This window comes from Lucilia cuprina, chromosome X, assembly GCF_022045245.1.
Source record: "Lucilia cuprina isolate Lc7/37 chromosome X, ASM2204524v1, whole genome shotgun sequence".
NCBI lineage: Eukaryota > Metazoa > Arthropoda > Insecta > Diptera > Calliphoridae > Lucilia > Lucilia cuprina.
Window position 1 is genome coordinate 3,438,321 of NC_060949.1, and position 24,699 is coordinate 3,463,019.

General features: G+C 31.0%; 1 protein-coding gene across 2 annotated transcripts in view; it reads right to left on the bottom strand.

The window, feature by feature from the left end:
* Nucleotides 1-1,430: 1,430 nt before the first annotated feature.
* Nucleotides 1,431-24,699, bottom strand: part of LOC111689956 — a 37,239-nt gene continuing 13,970 nt past the window's right edge. For both annotated transcript variants that reach the window (XM_046956349.1, XM_046956352.1), the window contains exons 2-3: nt 1,658-1,931; nt 1,431-1,601 (exon numbers count right to left, since the gene is read on the bottom strand). In XM_046956349.1, coding sequence (XP_046812305.1) covers nt 1,446-1,601; nt 1,658-1,885 — 384 coding nt within the window. In that variant the 5' untranslated portion in view covers nt 1,886-1,931 and the 3' untranslated portion in view covers nt 1,431-1,445. The remainder of the gene's footprint in view (nt 1,602-1,657; nt 1,932-24,699) is intronic.

Consider the following 24,699-nt stretch of genomic DNA (forward strand, 5'->3'; position numbering starts at 1 on the left):
CAATATGTACGGCATCCATAGGTTGGTTTTCCTTTTTCAGCATTTCGTTAAATGTATCAGCAATTTCCTCATTTGAGATTGAAAAAAGTTTTTGTGTGACCCTCTTTTTTTGACTTGAACATAAGTCTTCGTGTGACTTGCAAGGCGCTCCTGCTGATGTGTTGTAAGTTGAGATTTCTGTAGTAGTTTCCATCCAACTACAAAATTTTAAAACTAATTATAAGCCAAAAGGCCCTATTTGGGGGGTACGGTTGTATGGGGGCTAGTCGAAATAATGGACCGATTTTAACCATTTTCAATAGGCTTCGTCCTTGGGCCAGCGTGTGTGCCAAATTTCATCCAATTATCTTGAAAATTGCGGACTGTACCTTGCGCACAAGGTTTACATGGACAGACAACCAGCCAGCCAGACGAACGGACGGACATAGCTTAATCGACTCAGAAAATGATTCTAAGCCGATTGGTATACTTTAAGGTGGGTATAGGACAAAAATTTTTGTATGTTACAAACATCAGCACAAACCCAATATACCCTCCCCACTAAAGTGGTGTAGGGTATAAATATAAAAAATATGAAATTAAAGGACACAGGTTTAAATGAACATATTTTTGAATGTAATTGAGATATTGGCTTGAAATTTTTTTGTAAAAAATGATATTAAGGGATAAATATGGACTAAATTGTTGTAGCTATCTGCGACCCTATTAAAATTTTGATATAAATCATAGTTTTAGAAATTAAACAAATATGTAATATATGACAAAATCTTTATTTATGAACAAAACTCAATAAAATTTTCAACGCTTGTTAAATTTGTCATTTCAAATAAGAAAATGCAAAAAAAAATTGAAAAGGTCAAAGGGCATCCCGCAATTCTCAAAAATAGGAATGAAAATCCCAAAAATGGGATTTTTGGAGTAAATAGAAATCATATTGAGGATTCTAAAACTGCTTTCAGTTTCCTGATCACAGCTTTAGGATTCTGAATTTTTTTTATATTATTGAAAATTTTGTTGTCTAACTAACAAGAAAAAACTGAGTCCATTTGGTCCAAAATTGCGCCCGGTATTCAAAAAAAGGCGGACCAAGGTATGGTAAATTTTGTATCACTAAATTTTTAAATGCCTATAACGCAGATATTATAAGAGATAAGTAGTATGTCCAAGTTTTTTCAAGATCAAGCGCTTTCCGAAAATATATATCTTTGTATTTGGATGAAAAACAAAAAAATGGCACGAGTTTATAAATTTGACATGTCGTAGGTACCCTACTTTGAGCCGCCACAGCGCCGTCCCTGGGGCATCTGCGGGGTTCATCTTCAAAACTTAAACTTGAATACTCCTTGGCTACGCTCACGCCAAATTTATCCCGATCGGACCAGCCGTTTAGAAATGCCAGATTTATTTCCAAAAAATTTCGATTCTGCCCCATTGTACACTACTGTCTACAACAGGCCAACTATGTACTGAAATAAGTTAATAAATGCATGATAGTAATGAAATCTTACACTGAATTTTTCTTGTGCAGTACAAGCATCAATAGAACGTACATGAATTAGATTTCGTTTCTGTAAAGCATCAAATTTACTAAAACTCGATTTCTAAAAAAAAAATTTTTTTTATTAATTTGATGGATTTCATTACTTGCTAAACTTACCACTGAAATATTTTGTTTGTCTGCTTCGCCTTTCTTACTTTTTTTGGTTTTAGTTTTCTTCTTGGGCGCACTTATATTATTCATATTGTCGTCATCAACATTTAACAGCTCATTACGTTCTTTGGCTGTTTCTTTTTGATGATGCATATGATCATTTTTCTCCCTTAATGTCGTTTCATTAACTGCATCAGACTTAATATGTTCGTCCTTGAATAAACTCGATGACATGATGTACTGCTGCTAGCTTTTTTTTCTTAAAATTCGTTAAAACCGACTGAAAAAGAGCAAAATTAAAAATATTTTTGAAAATTAAGACATAAGATTAAAGTTTGTATAAAACAAGTTAGAGTGCTATATCCGTTCGTTTAAAAATAAATTTTATAATTTTTGTAAATATTACGAAAATAGAAGTTACGAAAATTTTTTTCGTAAAGTTGAGCATGGATTATTTTCAGTGTACGATTATTAAAACTAACAATGTTGGCAGAAAAATGTCTGTCGATCATGTCATCTTACAATTGATAGACATTTTCTGAACATTTTTTTTAGTCATCTGTAAGATCTAAAAACCTTGTATAAAAGCTTTCACAACACTATTCAAAGTTTTATGATAGAATTATTTCTTATGTTTTTATAACCTACACCACCATAGTGGGGATGTTTGTAACGCACAATAATATTGCTCCTATACCCACCTTAAAGTATACCAATCGGCTCAGAAAAATTTTCCGAGTCGATTCATTCCATAAAATTTGGTACATGATATTCACCTAGCCCCCATACAACTGAATCTACGAATAGGGCTTGTTAACATTGTAACCAAACTACATGTCGCAATTTTGGAGATAATTCAATGAAATTTGCACATGATCTTCTAAGCCTATTAAAAATGGTTATTATCGGTCAATTATTTCAGCTAGCCCTAATACATCTGAACCTGCCGAATAGGACCTTTAAGTTCATAATTATGTTAAATATACTCGTATCTCGACAAAAAACTGAAAAAATCTGACCATCATGAATTTTATAATTATAGGGCCCTAAAAACGGCCACCAGCAAGCTTATTTTTATTAAAATCCATTAAGGTATCTAATTTTTAGAAAACTCGACAAAAGTTTTGTTTCCGTTGTGAGGGTAATAATATTTATGCATGTGTGGAAGTAATTTTTATTAGGTCCAGACAATCTTATCATAGGCCGATCATGCAGATGCCAAAAAACTTAGGATTCATATATATAGTGAACAAAATTCGTTTAAGTGATTTCTGAAACGATGTGGAAGACTTTAAATCGGAATTATGTTCAATATTAGATCAGTAGAAAAACATTTTATCAGCATGGTGAGTATGTTCTGTGTATAGAACATACTCATGTCGAATTTTATGCAAATATTATCATTTAATAGTTAATTATGTGGTATTCAGTGATTATTAGAAATACGCGTTTTTGTGGAATTTTTTCGCGAAAACTTTGCCAATGTGCGATTAAATAATTACTGGAAATGGTATTGGAAATCGGCGTTGGGACTAGTTATAAAACGATCCGAAAAAAATTTCGTATAATGATTTAAGCATACACATAACAAATTCAAGTCGAATTTTTAATTGATTATCGGAAGTGGATTTTATATGGAAGCCAGACTAATTACGGGACCAATGTATCCCGATAACTCTAATATTCAATAAAAAATATGCGTTAAGTTGTGGACTGATACAAATCTGCTTTGGTAGTATTATGTCTTTTCATATTAAATTCACATCTACAAAATTTTGTGTTTATAGGTCAGTGTTCGAGTTCTTGAGCAAAGTGCTTGAACATGGACCGACAGAACAATGTGCAAGCCACCTTCGTATAAAATACACAAGGGGACGTTGGTGAGTTGTCACAAATGCTCACCCTGTGAGTGGAAAAAGGTGTCAGGTTAGGTGTTCAAGTAAAGCTTCTAAGATTTAAGCTCATATCAATAGTTATTAGTCAAAAAAACTTAAACTATATAAATCACAATAATTTCAAGATTTATAAGACAACGTTTCATACAAAATTTCATAAGATGCAATGCGTAAGGCATAAGCCTTTATGCCCTATAAAAATTTGAAAATGAACACTTTTCACAAATTTCTTTAAGTGTATTCTCAAGCATTTTTTGTTTGATACTTGTATCTGTAAACCGTAATGAGTGTGCCTCATAGAAGTAAGTAATACTTGTAGATTCAATTTATATGCAATTCACCTACTACCACAAAGACCTCACATAAGTGGGTGAATGAAAAATAATTGCAAAAAAATAGTATGAAAAAAAAAACAATTACACTCTCATATAAACTATAAATAATATCGCCCCTTACACTTGTTCTTTGGATTTTCATTGAAACAATAGTCCAAACCTGTAAGAGAAAAGAAAGTTTTAACACAACAAAAAAATTACACTGGAAACACCAACAATTACAACAACAATTTTAATATAAGAAAATTATGAATTTTTAATGAGAAATATGTGAATAATAGTGTGAACACATTTATTTTCAAACAAAACATTTCTTTTAATGCACATTAAAAGCAAGTAAATGTAAAGAGATACAGTGGAAGGTTAAAGTAAACCAACAAAATATTTCAAGCAGTTGGTTATACAATGTCCTGTTAAATGTCATATTTTATATTTATATGACTGATTATACCCTTAAGCCTGAATTTCTTTATTTTAAAATTTAAGCAAATGTGTTGCAGTAACTGCGTAATCCTTTACTATCCTCTAACAAAGTCAATGCCCTCAAAATTATTAAAATGTTTAATTGTTTTCATGCGAATGTTTTAAGGCATTTTATTTTTTTTTTTTTCTTCATCACCAGAATATGCTAAATATTACAAATTATAAAAAGAAAATAATTTTTATTGTTTTCCTCTGGAAAATTATTAAAAAAATGCCCCTTTAATTTATGTTCAATTTAACATGAAATTTGTTTCCCATTTAAATGCCTTATATTCCTGCTATTCGGGGAAAATGTAAAAAAATTAAATTTAAATCCCCCTCAACAATCATGTGCTTAAAAAAATGCGTGTAAATATTTTTTTGCTCTTTCTACCATTTCCTCCTTTTAGCCATTTAGTCATTATGGCCATTAATGGTTAAAAGTTGAGTTTCAGAGTACTTATTTTTGCACTTTTGTTTTATTCGTTATAAATATTTAAAAGATAAATGTTGATTGTTATAATGCAATTTTTTCCCCTTTATTACTTTCTTTGCGAAACAATCCGAACCAATTTTATTACCACCACCACCTACTTGTTTTCATTTATTCATTTTTTTCTGAATTTTTTATGCATTTTATTATGGGTCAACGCTCTGGGTCTGTGTGTTTTATTATCATTATGTTTTTTTTGCAATTTTTCTTTAAATTGCAAATTAAATTATATCTTACATTAAATTTTTTACACGCTTATTTATTTTCAAGTCTAGACATTAAGAAATTTAAAAGTTTTATATTTGTGCTCTTAAAATTTAATTAAGTTAATTAAATGCTAACACTTGAATTAAAGAAAAAAAATTTATTTTTTTTACACTTCAATGAATTGTAATTGAAAGAAGAAATATTTATTACTTATACCTGTGTTTCTCATATATATATATTTAAGGCGTTGTTTTACAGATGTCTGCCCACAAAAAATGTTAGTAACATTGCTGTTAAGAACTTCCAAAGAAGCGAAAAAGAAGTAGAATTTACTCCAATGAAAAAGTAATGAAACAGATCTGAAGAAGTGATGATTTTAACACAGGCCTATCATAGGAGGGATGTCCTTTTTATTTGATTCCAAATTCACAACTCCTGAAATCATTCTCACGAAGTAGTTTTTATGTTGTACATAAAGTTGGTTTAATTCAAAAAAATTTTAGTACAAAAAAATATATCTCAAAAAAAAAAATAGATTATTTTCGCTTCTTTGGAAGTCAATAAACATCACTTCCACACAAATTAAAGAAATTCACTTTGTGCTACTTTTGAAGTAGTGATAAATGTTATTCTTTTGGAAGTACTTCTTTTTATTTTTGCGGTTTTGTTGTTGTAACGGTTGATACAGCTGTTGCTGAGTTGACAATCTTTAGCCAATTGAGAATCGGGTCGTTCCGGAGCGGAGATCCAATTGTCGTGGGGTTAGGCGATATGGCTAGAAGTGGTTGTAAGACACCTCAACAATGTATACTATATACAATCATCGGACGTGCCTGATCGCATACCAGACACAGAATGTCTTGGTAAAGCTACACGAACGACTCTAAATAGGGAGAAAAAGAGGGTCGTTGTTTTACATTGAAGACCGAGTATATTGAAGACCTGTTTACTGAATCATACCATTCAGGCAAAAGACCGAGTAATAAAGGAATATGTAAATTGGATTAAAATAAATATGGTACCAACTGGGCTTAACATTTTTACCGACAGCCACAAGCAATTATTGCGATATCAGGCAATAAAGTTATATCTGTGACCATATTGAATTGTAATAAAACTTTAACTGAATACTCTTCCAAAGGTAAGGCTTACATGATATGAGTAATAGGACATTCGACAGCAGGGCGAATGTAATAGCAATAAGTTCTCTAGGAATAATGAAGCGATGCATAGAACCATCATTTTGTTGAGAACAAAATGATAAATCTCCTCAAAATTAGCAAGTCTGGGCTTAGTACGATGGACACATAGAATTGCGGACACAGCTATTGGACATGCTAATTCAGCAGTATGTATGTAAAGCATGTGGAGAAGGCAGACCCGATATTGACCTCGATCTAATCTAACCAAAGGTTTTCTTATATGGTCATATAAAGCTAAGTCTTTTAAGGGATCAGCAAAAGTTGAGCAGGCAGTTTGTTAAAGAAACCGACTATACCCAGCCGTAATAAAATGAAGTATTTCCTAGAGAATAACATTTATCAACACTTCAAAAGTAGCACTAAGTGAATTTGTTTTCCTTCTGTAGAAGTGGTGTTAATTGACTTCCTGCGAAGCGAAAATAATCCAATTTTATTTAAAATTGAAGGTATTTTAGAGTTGATTTATATTTATTTTTCACATCCTAAAGCTTAAAAAAAGAACATAAAAATTACTTCCTGAGAATGATTTCAGATGTAGTGAATTTGTCACTACATCTATGACAAGTCTGTGTTAAAATCATCACTTATTCGGGTCTTTTTCAGTACTTCCAGAAATTTATTTTTCGTTTCTTTGGAAGTTCTTTTTTTGCTGGATAGAATCGACATTTTCAAAAATCAGTTAAACCAACATCTAAATATTGTTTTTAATACCCTCCGTACAACAGTAGTGTAGGGTAAAAATACAATGAATACATCGAAAACCATGAGTTCTCGAAGGAAGAAGAAATAATGCTAAGCCTATATTTTAAATTTGGCAGAAATTTAAGAACGCGATATCTCGAATACGAGATGTAGTGGAGACAGATCTGAGAACAGATTCGAGTTCAGCGCTGATCAATCCTTTAATACCTTTTTTTTCAAATCATATTTGATCATAATAAGTTCACTTTACTTTAGACATGTAACCTTGTTTTGGGAAATCTAGAGATATAATTTTTTGGTGGAACAGATTTCTGAGCTCACCTTTCTTCTTCTTTAAAATTACCTTTATTTTTCTGATAATATATTGCTCTTAAACTTTAAGAAAAGAGAAAGTGTTGTATGTCTACATTTTGAAATTGGGACTTTAAAGGCTAAAAATGGAGCGGGACTCTCGAAAGTAGGATTGCTCAGGTATGTAGGGTAGAAGGGGACCATACGCCACATTTTTTGGAGGCGGCCTCAAATTAAAACCACAATACATATTCTTAATTTTTTCTTGGTTCGGATACTTAAATATGTTAGTTTTATTCCTTTCAATCTTTCCTAAGACATACTCATGTACATATTTTTTTAACTTTTCCGCAAAACGGCGATAGATAATCGATAAACGAAAACAAAATTTGTTGATAATGCGATAAAATCGATTACTCTGTTTTCAAATTATTCGCTATTGGCAGATGTGCCCCTATGGCTATGATCCCCCTTCTACCCTAGATCCATAATAACAAAAGTGTCATAATTTCCATGAATATTGTTGCAGGGCGGTTTCAAATGCAAGAGTATTTCAAATACCGGATTGTTACATCTTAAATTCTGTTTCCGCAAATAAATATATTTATTGAAAATCTTAAACTATGTTGGTTATTTTCATAGAAAATCGTTTTCATTCATTATACCCTACACCACTATAGTGGGGAGGGTATTATGCGTTTGTGCTGAAGTTTGTAACACACAAAAATATTGGTCCTAGACCCCTTAAAGTATACCAATCGCCTCAGAATCACTTTCTGGGTAGATTTAGCTATGTCCGTCTGTCCGTTCCTATGTATGTCTGTGTGTCCATGTAAACCTTGTGCGCACGCTACAGGTCCGTACCGTACCCCCCAAATCGGTCCTTTTAGGCTCATAAGTACGTTAAATGTTTTATAATGTCAACAAAAATCAGCAAAAATTAGTTTTATAGAACAATAATTGTCAATACTTATTTTTATAGTGATCGGGCCTCATTTGACCCTAGCCCCCATACAGACTCCCCTTCGGAAAATGACTTGAAGGTCAAAATTAACTTATAATTACTTATAAAACGATTAAAATCTACATAAATGACTTTGCAGTAGACGTAAATTCATATACCAAAATTTATAAGGATAGGCCCATATTTACCCCTTCTCCCCTATGAGCCCTCTTGTAGAAAATCTCTCTTTTTTGTCAACAATAAGTAAAAATATTCCACAATAAAACAAATTAAATGCTTTATTTAAAAAAAAAATCAAAATTTTAACATACTGACTGGTGTACGGTATCATATGGTCGGCAATGTCCGACTATAAATTCATACTTGTTCTAATATACAGTGTTGTTGCTTGCTTATTTAACAAAGCACACAAACATTTTTTGATGAAATTTTCAGAGGTTGTCTCGGATTTTGCTCATATCTCCGTTATTTACCGACCGATTTTGCTGATTGCTTTTGAGAATTCACAAAAACAAAACAAAATACACAACTCAATGACGCCAACAGCATCCAAACATACAAAACGAAATACACAGCTGAGAAACCAAATACATCTACACACACGTGTACATCTTTTTCTAATATACAGTGTTGTTGTTGCTTATTTAACAAAGCACACAAACATTTTTTGATGAAATTTTCAGAGGTTATCTCGGATTTTTGCTCATATCTCCGTTATTTACCGACCGATTTTGCTGATTTTAGCGATCTTCTCAAAAGCATGTCTAACAGAATTTTTGATGATTCGGATCTCGCCGATATCTGGAGTCCTCTAAAAACTGATTTCAACAGACTGACAGACAGACGGACATGGCTTATTCGACTCCGCTATCTATAAGGATCCAGAATATATATCCTTTATAGGGACGGAAAATTATATTATAGAAATTACAAACGGAATGACAAACTTATATATACCCTTCTCACGAAGGTGAAGGGTATAATAATGTATTGGCTGCACTAATGCATTCTTATTTTCTATAAAGATGCCGCTTGTGCATTTTTAAACAAAGGCATCTTTGGTGAGTATATTGTTACAAATCTTATTTTCTATAAAGATGTCGAGTGTGCATTTTTAAACGAAGGCATCTTTGGTGAGTATATGGTGACAAATCGTACGATCAATCCAAATCAACAGTATGCAAACGTTTTGTTTACATTAACCATCTTAGTGGTCTTTGATACAATATTTATTTGGTTACAAACTAAAATTAAAGCAAAATAAAATACTACGGCATGCTTCCCACAATGTTTTGTAAATTCATACCGGAATTGACATGGGAAAACTGGATATTGGATTGTCCGCACATATAACTTGTATTTTGTTTTGTATGTTTGTTCTAAATGAGGCTTTATATAGGTCAAATTGGGCCGATCCTCGGTAAATTTGGGAAAAGGATATATTTTTAAATAACAGTTAGTTTTGTTGAGTTTCATTACGATACAAATGGTTACAAGTCAATTTTAGACGTTTTAGACATTTTTTGAAGGGGGGTTTGTATGGGGGCTAGGGTCAAATAAGGGCCGATCCTTACGAAAATCTGCAGTGTCATAAATACTTATGTAAAACTTATTTATGCCAATTTTTAGAGAGATAATAGAATATTTGACGTAATTATGGCATAAAAAGTTCAAATCGGAAGGTACGGTTGTATGGGGGCTAGGTGAAATAATGGACCGATTTCAACCATTTTCAATAGGCTTCGTCCTTGTGCCAAAAAACATGCTTGGTCCAAATTTCATCAAATTATCTTGAAAATTGCAACCTGTACCTTGTGCACAAGGTTTACATGGACAGCCAGCCAGCCAGCCGGACAGACGGACGGACGGACATGTCTTAATCGACTCAGAAAATGATTCTGAATCGATCGGTATACTTTAAGGTGGGTATTGGACCAATATTTTTGTATGTTACAAACATCAGCACAAACGTATAATACCCTCCCACTATAGTGGTGTACTGTATAATTAATTATAAGCCATAAGGCCCTATTTGGGGGGTACGGTTGTATGGGGGCTAGTCGAAATAATGGACCGATTTTTACCATTTTCAATAGGCTTCGTCCTTGGGCCAAAAGAAGCATGTGTGCCAAATTTCATCCAATTATCTTCTAAATTGCGACCTGTACCTTGCGCACAAGGTTTACATGGACAGCCAGCCGGCCAGACGGACGGACATAGCTTAATCGACTCAGAAAATGATTCTAAGCCGATTGGTATACTTTAAGGTGCGTATAGGACGAATATTTTTGTATGTTACAAACATCAACACAAATCCAATATACCCTCCCCACTAAAGTGGTGTAGGGTATAACTATTATTAATTTCCACTATAGTTAAAAAACATTTAGTAACAGGTTTAAATATTAAAGTTCTTTTTAAAAAGAACCGAGTTATTGTTTGATTATGATTATGGAACATACAATTTTGTACAAAAATTTAAAACACTAAGGATGAGTAAAGAAATAAGTCCTGTTTAATAGTTATTTTAAGTTTTTTGCAATATATTTCCCATTTGTTCCTGTAGGTCAATTCATTAATCTATGTAACTACTCTCATGGTTTTGCAATTTTTAACATTGTTCAGGAAAAAAATATGATAAAATTAAGTTATAATTATTGAAATATATATTAAAAAAATATTAATCTTAAACATTTTTTATGCAAATTTTAATTTTTTTCAGGAAAAAAATATGATAAAATTAAGTTATAATTATTGAAATATATATTAAAAATATATTAATCTTAAACATTTTTTATGCAAATTTAATTTTTATACCCTACACCACTATAGTGGGGAGGGTATTATACGTTTGTGCTGATGTTTGTAACATACAAAAATATTGGTCCAATACCCACCTTAAAGTATACCGATCGATTCAGAATCATTTTTTGAGTCGATTAAGACATGTCCGTCCGTCCGTCCGTCTGTCCGGCTGGCTGGCTGTCCATGTAAACCTTGTGCGCAAGGTACAGGCCGCAATTTTCAAGATAATTTGATGAAATTTGGACCAAGCATGTTTTTTGGCACAAGGACGAAGCCTATTGAAAATGGTTGAAATCGGTCCATTATTTCACCTAGCCCCCATACAACCGTACCTCCCGATTTGAACTTTTTATGCTATAATTACGTCAAATATTCTGCTATCTCTTTAAAAATTGGCACAAATAAGTTTTATATAAGTATAAATGATACTGCAGATTTTCGTAAGGATCGGCCTATATTTGACCCTAGCCCCCATACAAACCCCCCCTTCAAAAATGACTTAAACGTCTAAAATTGACTTGTAACCATTTGTATCGCAATGAAACTCAATAAAACTAACTGTTATTTAGAAATATATCCTTTTCCCAAATTTACCGAGGATCGGCCCATATTTGGCCTATATAAAGCCTCATTTAGAAATTTTAGTTCTTTATCAATAAATGGCTTAAATATTTTGGAATTATGGTAATATTCAACATAAAAGTTTCTTTACAAAAAATAAAAATTTTATAAAAGCAAAAATTGTAAAAATATACTCATGGTGTAGGGTATCATATGGTCGGCCATGCCCGACTATACTTTCCTACTTGTTTTGTTTTGCTTTTGGTGTGATATTATGATATGAGATTCGGCACAGCAGAATACTTGTTTTTAAGCTAATTTTAAGAATTGAATTTAAACAAGTAATATTTCTATATTCGGCTGTGCCGAATCTTATATACCCTTCACCAAGTATGTTTTAAAAAACAGTTTTTATTTATTTTGTATCTCTGCACACATGTCACACATAACATACACACAAACAAATATAAACTGTAGCAGAAAGTAATATTAACCATTGTACTGTAATACCACTGTCAAACTGTATTACCACCCTCAAAATATGAGCTGTATTACCAACATATTACTGCTTTATCTCCTTGTTCTTGTTATACCTATCACCTTCGTGAGAACAGAACAGCATCCAAACATACAAAAAAAAATTCACATGGACATGGCTTAATCGACTCCGCTAATTATATTATAGAAATTACAAACGGAATGACAAACTTAAGTATATATACCCTTCTCACGAAGGTGAAGGGTATAAAAAGATCAGAGATAAATTACACCAAGAAGGAATCAGTCGTTTTTCTTCTACACGCTCTTGGACTTAAAACTAAAACTGGCGCAGTCGGTAGGATACTAAGTGAAAAATAGTATCCTTTAAAATAAACCTAATAAGAGTTTTTTTTAAAGTATAATTTTTAAAAATAAATTTTTTATATAATAAAAAAAGATCCAAGTTTTAAACAGTTAATACGTACAAGTTTTAATTAAATAAAAATATAGAAACGTGAATGTTTTAATATTTAAAAATAAATAGAAACATTTTTTTTGTGAACAATAATAAAAACGTAAAACAGTTTTATTAAAAGAAAATATTATAAAAACATTTAAAAGCGAAAATTTTAAATAAATTATTAAAACATGATAGTTTAATAGAAAAACATTTTTTGCTTTGAGTAAAATAATTTTGTCTATAAATATAGATAAAATTGAAATTGATAAATAAACAATTAAGAGTGTTATATTCGGCCATGCCGAATCTTATATACCAACCATCAAATCATTCTTATTAATAAACTTTTATATTATCGACTTATATTGAATCATATGTCAATAATTATATGAACATCAGGGAAATATTAGGAAGAGGGTCTTTAATAAGGGCTTAAGCATAGACCGTGCTATTCCGAATTTAAAATATTAACTTTGATTGATCCAATATTTATAACCATAAATTGTTTTTTTTTTTTTTTTTTTGTAAAAGTGGTCCTCGTCAGTTTATACAATAATTGTTTGTATCTAATGTCGCTGTACTTGTATTTTTAATTTAGTCATGAGGTTTAAAGTAATTTTCTGGAGAAATTCAAATTCAGTTGAAAAATTTCAGTTCCTACAAAACTAAAAATTTGGAGGAAGTTTTGAGTCAAACAAGTGATTTTCTGGAGTGAATCTTAAATAAGGGTCATTTGTAAACCGATTTTTATAAACTTTTGTACATAAATTATGTTCGTAAAGAAGTTGCTTATTCCTAAGTCGTAGTTTTAAGCAACTAATGAAAGTTAAAGTAATTTTACTGAAGTGGTTATTTATCGATCCATCTTCAACAATGTCGGAAGAAAGATTTCAGTTCCCATAACATGTGTTTTGTTGAATTGCATATATCTACTCGTATTTTTATGAAGTTATAAGCGTTAAAGGAGGCCTTATACGCCTACCCTCGTATTATTCAAATATAGATCAATACTTCTAAAATTAAGAACGATTTTTGTTCATACAAATATTGTTTATGTCGCATTTTTGAGCCAGTAATGAACGTTAAAGTCATTAACAGGGTCAATTACAGACTGATCCTCATAAAATATAGTGGGAGATTTCAACTTATACGAAAATTATTTATGTCGAATTTAATCGCCGTGCTCGCAGTTTTAAGCTAGTAAAGAGCATTAAAGTCATTGTCTAAAGGATACCTTATTAGGGAGTTAGGGTTAATTATGAACCCATCCTCAAAAAATTTAAGAAAATGATTTTAGTTCCTATATAACATTTTTATGTCCAATTTTATTGTTATATATATATATATGCTTCTTAAGATATGAACATTAAAGTCATTTTGTGAAGGGGAACTTATAGGTGGGTAAGGTCAATTATGAACCGATCTTTATAAAATTCTACGGAGAGATTTATGTGCTCACAAAACATGTTTGTGGCGAATTTTACCGCTATTGATGCTTTTCATAGCCAGTTATGAGCGATTATGTCATTTTCTGAAGGGGACTTTAAATGGGGGATATGGTCAATTATAAACCGATCCTTATAAAATTCTACGAAAAGTTTTATGTTCCGATAAAGCAAGTTTGTACCAAATTTCACTACTATTGATGATTCTCTTAGCCATTTATGGGCGATAGTCATTTTCTGAAGGGGATTTTAGGGTCAATTATGGACCGATCATTATAAAATTCTACGAAGAGATTTATGTTCCCATGATACATGATTGTGCGAATTACACTGCTCTTGATGCTTTTGTTAACCAGTATTGGGCGATAAAGTCATTTTCTTAAGGGGACTTTATATGGGGGATAAGGTCAATTATAAACCGATCCTTATAAAATTCTGCGAAAAGATTTATGTTACCATAAAACATGATTTTCACTGCTATTGATGCTTCTCTTCGCCAGTTATGGGCGAAAGTCATTTTCTGAAGGGGCCTTATATGGGGGCTAGGCGAAATCGTGGACCGATATTGCCCATTTTCAATACCAAACAAACTGCATCAACTATAAGTATGTCTGCAAAATTCCATCTAGCTAGCAACTTTCATGTGAACTCTATCGTGCTTTCAACAGACGAATATTTCAATGTGTTACAAACGTAATGACAAAAACAATATACCCCCATCTTTTTTGATGGTGGGTATAAAAAAAAGAAAAAAGAAACACGAAATTTTCCATCACCTTGGAAAATAATAAAGTACAGCCAAATCACTTGAAGGAAGAAATAAGCTGGTTAGCCAAAAGACCAGTCATCCAACAGTAACAAGTAAGAGTGCTATATTCGGCTGTGCAGAGTCTTATATACCCTTCACCATAGTGTATTTTAAACATCTTTTATAAATTTTAAATTTTTTGCCGACTACATTATTATTACATCAAAAGTTAGACAAAAAGAACAACAACGCTAAACTAAATAAAACACAAAATACACAAGGCATCTAAACCAACAGACATCTAAACCAGCCAAGCGCAAAAAGAGAAACTGTTATTGTAGTGGTGAGAAAATACTAAAAAAACACTTAGAAAAAAATATTTCCTAATTACGCTTGTTATGATCAAGTTTTATAACAAGTAAAATAGTAAATTTTACAAATAAAACATATCCAAAGAAAAGAAAAATGGTTATTTTTTCACAAAATTTAGATTTATGAATATAAAATGTTAAAAAAAGTATTAAAAATTCCGTTTTTATGTATTTTTATTATTATGCATTCCTAAAAAGTTTTTGGAGTGTATGAGTTTTTTGCAAGTTGCTCTCTTGTTTGCAAGTGGTGTTGTTGTTTTTACACGTTTTGTTTGCAATTTCTGAAACAAAGCGACATCAACCTACTTTGTTGAATGCTGTCAAGCAACTAAAGATAATTTTTTTAATTTTTACGCTCTTGCAATGAGTTTTATTTACGATCGGGATATGTACGTGTGAATTGCCGAAAATCTTCGTAATCAGAACAATATGAACGCGCAACGCTGATCTAAACATACATAACGAAAAATACAGGAAAACACAAATAACAACGCAATGACGCCAACAGCATCCAAATATACAAAAAAATACACAGCTGAATAAAACCAAATACATCTACACACACACGTGTACATCTTTTTCTAATATACAGTGTTGTTGTTGCTTTTTTAACAAAGCATGAAAAAATATGACATTTTTGATAAAATTTTCAGAGGTTGTCTCGGATTTTTGCTCATATCTCCGTTATCCGACCGATTTTACTGATTTTAAATAGCGATCTTCTCGAAAGCATGTCTAATAGAATTATTGAAGATTCGGATCTCTCCGATATCTGGGGTCCTCTAAAAACTGATTTCAACAGACAGACGGACAGACAGACAGACGGAAATGGCTAGATCGACTCCGCTATCTATAAGGATTCAGAATATATATACTTTATAGGGTCTGAAAATTATATTATAGAAATTAAAAACGGAATGACAAACTTATATATACCCTTCTCACTTCTTACATGCTAAAAGCATGTAAGAAGTAAATATATCATTAATGTATTATTTTAGAATTTAAATGAAATATATTGTCATCAAGAGAAATTAAAATAAACCTTTAAGAAAAATTTTATAATTTAGTAGCTAAATAAATAATTTTTTTGATTAATATGTATTTAATTTCCATAGGGGTAGCGAAGCACACCGGGTATTAGCTAGTATACGTATAAAATTAAGTATATAGTAACAAAAGAATTTAGAATCTTATATTAACGGAGAATAGTTGGAATAGTTAAATAAGTTAACAAATCAGTTTTTTTAATATATTGTTAGAAAGGAGAAGAAGGATAATAAGTAGTAAGAATGTCGTTAACATAGATTGAAGGGTTACGCTAGCTCGTAGCTTATCGCCATTCATACCGAATATGCTCTAACAAGATTTTTGCGCGACGGTGTTATCCTTAATGGGAGAGGAACACAAGGTAACTATTAGATCGGTTTTAGCAAACCGTCTTGAAAGCAATTGAAACATTAGTAGTTCCAACGTGGTAACAAATTATTGCCAAACTTCGAGAAGAATTTGGTGTAAAGAAATCGTTTTTGGGGTTGCGAAACCAAGCCATGAACGTAGTGGCTTTGAGCGTGGAGGAACTCCACCATAAGTTAAGTAAGATATTAAAGCTTATGAACACTAAATATAGACTCAATCCAGAGAATAACTCTATGTTTTCTCCAGATATAAATCAAACATTAATTTTTGAGATATATTTAAATTTTCTGTCTCTCTCTTTGAATATAAAGATATTACTCATTCAGAATAACATTGCTACTATTTCTTGTGCACAGTCATACCTTATTGAGAACAATTTGATAAAAGACGTCTACTTACAAAAAAATCCGAATACAAATAACTCCCAGGAGAAGAATTTTGATAAAGGACGAAAGACGGGGAAATTATAGACAATTTTTTAATAATAGATCATATAAACCAATTCCTCAAAACATGGCTCAACCCAGTGGAAATAACTTTGAAAGAAGGGGTTCAGGTCAATATAGGAATACTAGTTGTGACCAAAGAGGTTCAGGTCAATATAGACGTGTTGGTTCAAATCAGCATGAACAAAAATTTTCATGTACCACCCTTGGATCTCAATTACCGATAGTCATACTCACAATCAAAACGTTAAATTTAGATGTTTATTGACAGGGGGCTGCAACTACGTTGTGTGACTATGGGATTTTTGAGGGGTTGTCTTTAAAATGAAGACTTGGGAACAAAATGAGATTAAATACATTAACCGGAACTAAAATGGTGGATAAAGATGTTATAAGTTATGTCCCTTTGGAGTTTAATGCAGGGGATGAAACTATGTTTGTCAAACTTGTTGATTTGAAAAATAAAGCTTTCGATTGTATAATCGGAAATAATGTATTGATGCCTGTAATATAAGGCTTTGGGTTAATAATCGCCTTATAACTCATCCTTATGGTTAGTACCGAAAAAACTGGATAACGATGATAAACGAAAATGGCGTATTGTCATTGATTACCGAAATCTAAATAATATAACCGTGGGGAATAAATTCCCGATGCCCAATATAGATTCTTTATTTGATAAATTGGGTAGGCCACAATATTTTCCACCATTGATCTTTCGAAAGGCTTCTACCAGATTAAGATAAAAGAGAGGGACATTCAGAAGACAGCCTTCTCAACACCAATGGGACATTTTGAGTTTATCAGAATGCCATTCGGTTTAAAAAATTTACATCAATAAAATTTGCGTCATCTATATGGATTAGAGTATTCAAAATTATTCGGTTAATCGAATAGATTTAAGTTTTTTCTCAAGTATTAGAAATTATTTATTTTCATGTAAAATCCTCTTCTACATAAACCTCGTTTTATGCGTATTTATTTTATGCGAATTTGAAAAAGGGCCGTTTCAAAATTCTAAAATTTTTCTTTGCAAAAATTACTTTGAGAAAAATGTTGGTCCACATACATCGAAACAGAGTTCTCAACAAAGTACTACTACTGATTTTTTACCAATTCCGGTTCGGATATATATAGTATTGTTCAAATTATTTGTACACGAAGAAATATTTTATTTTCCTTTTTCAGAAATTTTGTACATACACTTTATTATTTGGAATTTGTATTGTGTTATTATTTGATACCATTATTTTTCATTATTTTTTTACTGGTTTTAGTAAAAAACTAAATTTTTGTTGATTTTTTTATGATATTTTGTTTGACTTTTGAATGAATAATTTGAAAAAGTGCGCTTTTTTATTAAAAACCCAATTACTATATTTTATATGGAGCTAGTGTATCGTTTTGTGCGAATTCGAATTATGCGTTTTTCTGCGAAACGATTTAATCGCATAAAGCGAGGTTTGCGTATATTAAGTTTATGTATGATTTTTAGATTTATCAACAAGTTCCAGAATTTATACGTTCCAATGAATTAATATTTAACTATGTATTGCAGAAGAACTTATTAACAATACTTTAGAAACTCAACACAGTTCTTCAAAACTGGATGTAGAAGTAAAGAAATGAACATATTCTAGAAGTAAATTAAACAGAACAACTTATTACAATGTTTCTGAAGTATTGTTATAAAAATCATACAATAAATATTCTTTACTAGTAATTACCAGGTGTGCTTCGCTACCCCTATCGAAATTAAATACATATTAATAAAAAAAAATTATTTATTTAGCTACTAAATTATAAAATTTTTCTCAAAGGTATATTATAATATCTCTTGATGACTATATATTTCATTTAAATTCTAAAATAATACATTAATGATATATTTACTTCTTACATGCTAAAATTTAATATATACCTTTAGTCTTAAAGAATAATGCTTATTCTAATGCCTTGGGATATACAATATTTTTTTACCCTCTAGTATAAATAAAAACTCACTTAACGATTTTGAAAATTACAACCATAATAGTTTTCCAGATTAACAATATGTTACATATGAGAGATGCCTATCTATATATCAAAAATTTGAATTATCTATCAGTTTTCAAGATATACGAAATTTTGTATTTAGTTCATATATGTGGTACCAAGGCCCCCGTTCAAAGTCCGCCCGTTATTTTCTAAATATTCACATGAATGTCAAAGTTATTCATATAAAATTTGAAGATTCTAGCTCTAATAGTTTCTTAGATATACGATTTTTTCTATTTAATTTATGTGGGGGCTTTAAGTTCCCCAAATGAAAGTCTGCCCTTTTTCCTCCAAAATGTTCAGGTAAATATTAAAGTAATTTAAGCAAAATTTGATAAATCTAGTTCTATATTTTCCTAGATAAACAATATTTTTAGAGATGTCAAGTCCCCATTAAAAGTTCGCTCGTTATACTCTAAATGTTTAGATGAATTTAATTTTCTATCTCTAATAGCTTCTCAGATATACGAATTTTTCTATTTTATTCAAGTTGAGGCCCCCAGATGAAAGTCCTCTCTTTTCTTTGAAAAAATTTACAGATGAATATTAAAGTTCTTCGTGTAAAATTATAAGAATTTAGTATTAGTTTCCCAGATAAACAATTTTTGTTTTTAATAAATATGGGAGGTAAAAACCCCCTCATGGGTAGTCTGCCTATTAAATACACAAAATGTTAAAGTTATTCGTGCAAAATTATAAGATTCTAACTTTAATAGTTTCCAAGATAAACGAATTTTTGTATTTAATTTATATGGGAGGTACCACGCCCCCTAACGCTAGTCCTCCCACATTTTATCCTAATTAATCATAAAGACACTAAAGTGGTTCCAATAAAATTTGTGGAATCTAACTGTTATATTATATCAAGAAAAGCGATTTTTTATTTTATTAATATAGGAGGTACCGCTCCCCTTATGGGTAGACCGCCAATTTATTATCCAAAATGTAATACTTTCTGTTATACTTTCCAAGATAAACGAATTTTTGTCTCTAATTTATATGAGAGGTGCCACTCCCCTAACGCTAGTCTGCCCAGTTTTATACTAAATAATCATATTGACACTAAAGTGGCTCCAACAAAATTTCAGGAATCTAACTGTTATATTATGTCAAGAAAAACTAATTTTTGTATTTAATTAATATGGGAGGTGCCGTTCCCCTCATGGGTAGACCGCCAATTTATAACCCAAAATGTTTACATGGATGTTAAAGTTATTCCTGCAAAATTTTAAGACCCTAACTGTAATACTTTCCAAGATTAACGAATTTTTGTATTTAATTTATATGGGAGGTGCCGCGCCCCCTAACGCTAGTCCGCCCACTTTTTTCCCATATAATGATATTGACACTAAAGTGCCTCCGACAAAATTTTAGGACTCTAACTGTTATATTATCGCAAATATACGAATTTTATATTTTCTTAATGTGGGCGTGGCTCCTCTTCCACTTAAAAATTCAAAATAAGAAGCAGCCTATTACCTATTCCAGACATACAGGAATACATTGCGAAAATTTCAAGCAAATCGGTTTAGCCGTTTAGTAGTCTATAGCGTTCAAACCTACAAACATATAAACATACAAACATACAAACAAACACACATTCATTTTTATATATATAGATTATAGAAAAGTTAATGCAGAGAGTAAATTTATTATAAACATATTGAATTTTGTATAAGATATACTGTAATTTAATTGTTTAATGATAAGTTTTTCTTCATAGGTTAATTGATATAACTTATTCGGTTTATTCGTTATTTGAAATTTTACAATTTTCATTTATTTGAGCGATTTATCGTCAAAAATTGATCGATTAACCGATCGACGATTAATCGTTTGAATACCCTAATATGGATGATATATTGGTTTTCTCATCTTCATTGGAGGAACATTTGAATAGCCTGAGAAAGATATTTTCTGTTTTAAATGAACATAATTTAAAAAGTCAAATGAATAAATGTAGTTTTCTGACTCGACAAACTCAGTTTTTGGGTCATATAGTTACACCAAATGGTCTAAAAACTTGTCCATCCAAAATTAAGGTAATTAATAAAGTGCCTATTCCAGGTACTGTGAAACAAATAAAATCATTTTTGGGTCTTACGGGATACTATAGAAAATTCATAAAGAATTATTCTTCTATAGCAGAACAAATAATAAAATATTTAAAAAAGGATATCAAGATAAATACTGATGATCTTTCTTATACTGAATCATTCGGAAAATTAAAAAGAATGATAACAAACACACCAATACTGTCCTATCCGTACCCATTTGTTACGCTAGTAGAACTATAAATAATCATGAGAAAAACTATAGTACAATAGAGAAAGAACTCTTGGCTATAGTTTGGGCGGCTAAATATTTTCGTCATTACCTTTTTGGGACTAAGAAGTTTTCGGCATATATTCCGAGCTTCCAGATAATATGTATTGTGTAGTCCAGAGAAGGTTGGAATCGTTGTTTGGTAATGATTAAAGTCTGAAATTTGTTAAATGTACGAAGTTGGCTGTTGACATGCATGGCGAGGAGGAAATGTATAGGATAATTGAGAATACTCATAATAGCTGGTATTTTGGAGAATTTTGGGAAAAAACTATAATTTCAACTATAATTATAATTTCATTTATGCAATGAAACCTTAATCATACTATAACACCTGAAAGACCAAACATGATTGTTCATATGGAACGGCAATGTTGACCATCCTGGTACTTCTGCTGTTTTGGTTGGCCCCATTCACTGAGTCAGCGCTCCGGATTGGAGGTATCGAGACCCAAGCGGGTTATGCGGTATTGTAGTGTGAGCCTCTCAGGAACAAATTTATTATTTTGACATATTTCAATCATGATTTCAGATATATTCACATTTATATTATTAATTTGATGGTCTATGATAATTTTTACTTTTTCGAAATTAAATCCTAAATTTACTACACTATTAATGTGTTAAAATGTACAAACAGTACTCATTTCCTGTTGAAATTCTAAATGTAGCTATATAAAAACTCCTATAACTTCTAAATCCATTGGTATCCCACTCTATAGGCCAATAAAATATAAACCGAATGAGTTAATTATTTAATTTATACGCCATAGGAACCGCTATTAAGAGTGGAATATATGTTTCCAGTTATAACTTAATGGAAAGGGATACAAATTTGAAGTGGTCGAAATGTCTGTGGAATTACTAGGGTTGCCAGATTCCGATTTGCAAAAGCTAGACATTGGGTTTTAAAAAGCTGAACATAAAAAAATGCTGAGAAATTTTGTAAATTTTGGTTTTGTGTAAATAATTTTACAGTGATATACCAAAAAAATGCAGGGGTTCTCATATACCAATTCCGTGTTGTTATGGTCTATAGAGTACGAATATATTTTTAGTTTTCCTCGATCATTTTTAAAGTTCAAATTTTAAAAATCATATATTTTTTAAATATCCACATGTGTATATTTTATACATATGAGCAAAATCAAAAATTTTTAAGAATCGATGAAACTGAATTAAATTCCCTCGTATTTTGTTAACCTTTTAATATAAGTAAATGTTTTGATACATTTCGGTATAATGTACCAAAACAAATATATACACAAAATTGCAGACCACTAGCTTATTATCTCTCTACTTAATTAACATTTAAAATTAAAAAAATGCCTTGAAATTTATCAGAGTTTCTTCATTTATTCCAAAACTGTACTTTCAAATTATATCTTTTAGAGCCATGCTTTATAAACAAGAGTCACAAGACTTTAAACATTAAAAAATCCATGTAATAATTTCATTAGTACCTTATATACGGCAGTAAATAAATGTAAACAAAATTTGCTTTTTTTTAGAATTTTTAATAGTCTATGTGCGAGTATTAAGCAAATTAAATTTAAGCAAGGGTATTAAATAGGTTTAGTAATTTCATGCAACTTAAGGTATATCTTGTTGTTGTCAGAGAAATAAGGACAGAGCAGGACCTTTACAAACTTGAATAGGCATATTTTTTTTGAAAATGTGACATTTTTTAATGTGACATTCATAGCTATTTACAAATACTTTGTAAATTCTAACTCGTTAGAATTAATTTAAACCGACTGAGATATTAACTTAGTTCATTTACAATGCATTGAAAATCATCTCAAATTTTAGGACAGTTTTTATACCCTACACCACTTTACTGGGGAGGGTATATTGTGTTTGTGCTAATGTTTGTAACATACAAAAATATTCCTCCTATACCCACCTTAAAGTATACCAATCGGCTTAGAATCATTTTCTGAGCTGGCTATCCATGTAAACCTTGTGCGTAAGGTACAGGCCGCAATTTTCAAGACAATTGGATGAAATTTGGCACAAACGCTCCTTTTGGCCCAAGGTCTATTGAAAGCCTATTGAAAATGGTTAAAATCGGTCCATTATTTCGACTAGCCCCCATACAACCGTACCCCCCAGATAGGGCCTAATGGCTTATAATTAATTTAAATGATTTATTATGTTAACAAAAGTCGACAAAACTTTGTTTTATAGAACTTTAAATCATACTACCGATTTTTGTAATGATCGGGCTTCATTTGACCCTATCCCCCATACAAACTCCCCTTCAGAAAATGACTTAAAGGTCAAAATTCACTTACAAACACTAATAACACTTTTAAATTCTACATAAATAATATCGAAGAAGACTTAACTGCCCCTACCAACATTTTTAAGGATAGGGCCATATTTTGCCCTACTCCCCTTTAAGCCCTCTTAAAAAAATCTCTTTTTTTGCCAAAAAAAGTAAAAATATTCCGAAATAAAGGTAAAAAAACAAACCAAATGCTTTATTTTTTTAAATAATCCCCATTTTTAACATACATACTGACTGGCGTAGGGTATCATATGGTCGGCTACGCCCGACTATACATTCATACTTGTTTCAGATTTTTTTTATTTGCAAAATTTTTAGTTTGAAAAGAAATTGCAAAATAAAATATTTTTTTTTAATATAATTTGATTATTTTATACCGCGTTAACTTTTGCGCGCATTATTAAAAAATAACGTTTTGTATTTATCATGTGTAATTATACCCTACACCACTATAGTGGGGAGGGTATTATAAATTTGTGCTGATGTTCGTAACATACAAGAATATTGGTCCAATACCCACCTTAAAGTATACCGATCGATTCAGAATCATTTTTTGAGTCGATTAAATATATATATTAAATATATCCATTTCCCAAATTAACCGAGGATCGGCCCATATTTGACCTATATAAAGCCTCATTTAGAAATTTTAGTTTTTTATCAATAAATTGCTTAAATATTTTGGAATTATTGGTAATATTCAACATAAAACTTTCTTTATAAAAATAAAAATTTTATAAAAAGTAAAAATTTTAAAAATATACTCATGGTGTAGGGTATTATATGGTCGGCCATGCCCGACTATACTTTCCTACTTGTTTAATGATAAAAAAGGGAAATCATAACTTAGTTGTATAACAAATGTGCAATCAGTGTTGGCTAACATGATTTGACAAAGATAACATAAAAATTATTGCAAATTATTGCAATGTACTAAAAAATTTCTAATTAGTTGGACAAATTAAATTTTAGTTTGAAACTGTACAAGCATCAAAACAACATGACAATCCAGGCAAGTCCAGCCAGGCTGGCAGCCCTAGGAATTACCCTGTATATACACTTTATCACCACTGATGTTGGTGGATGGTATAAAAACAACAAAATACA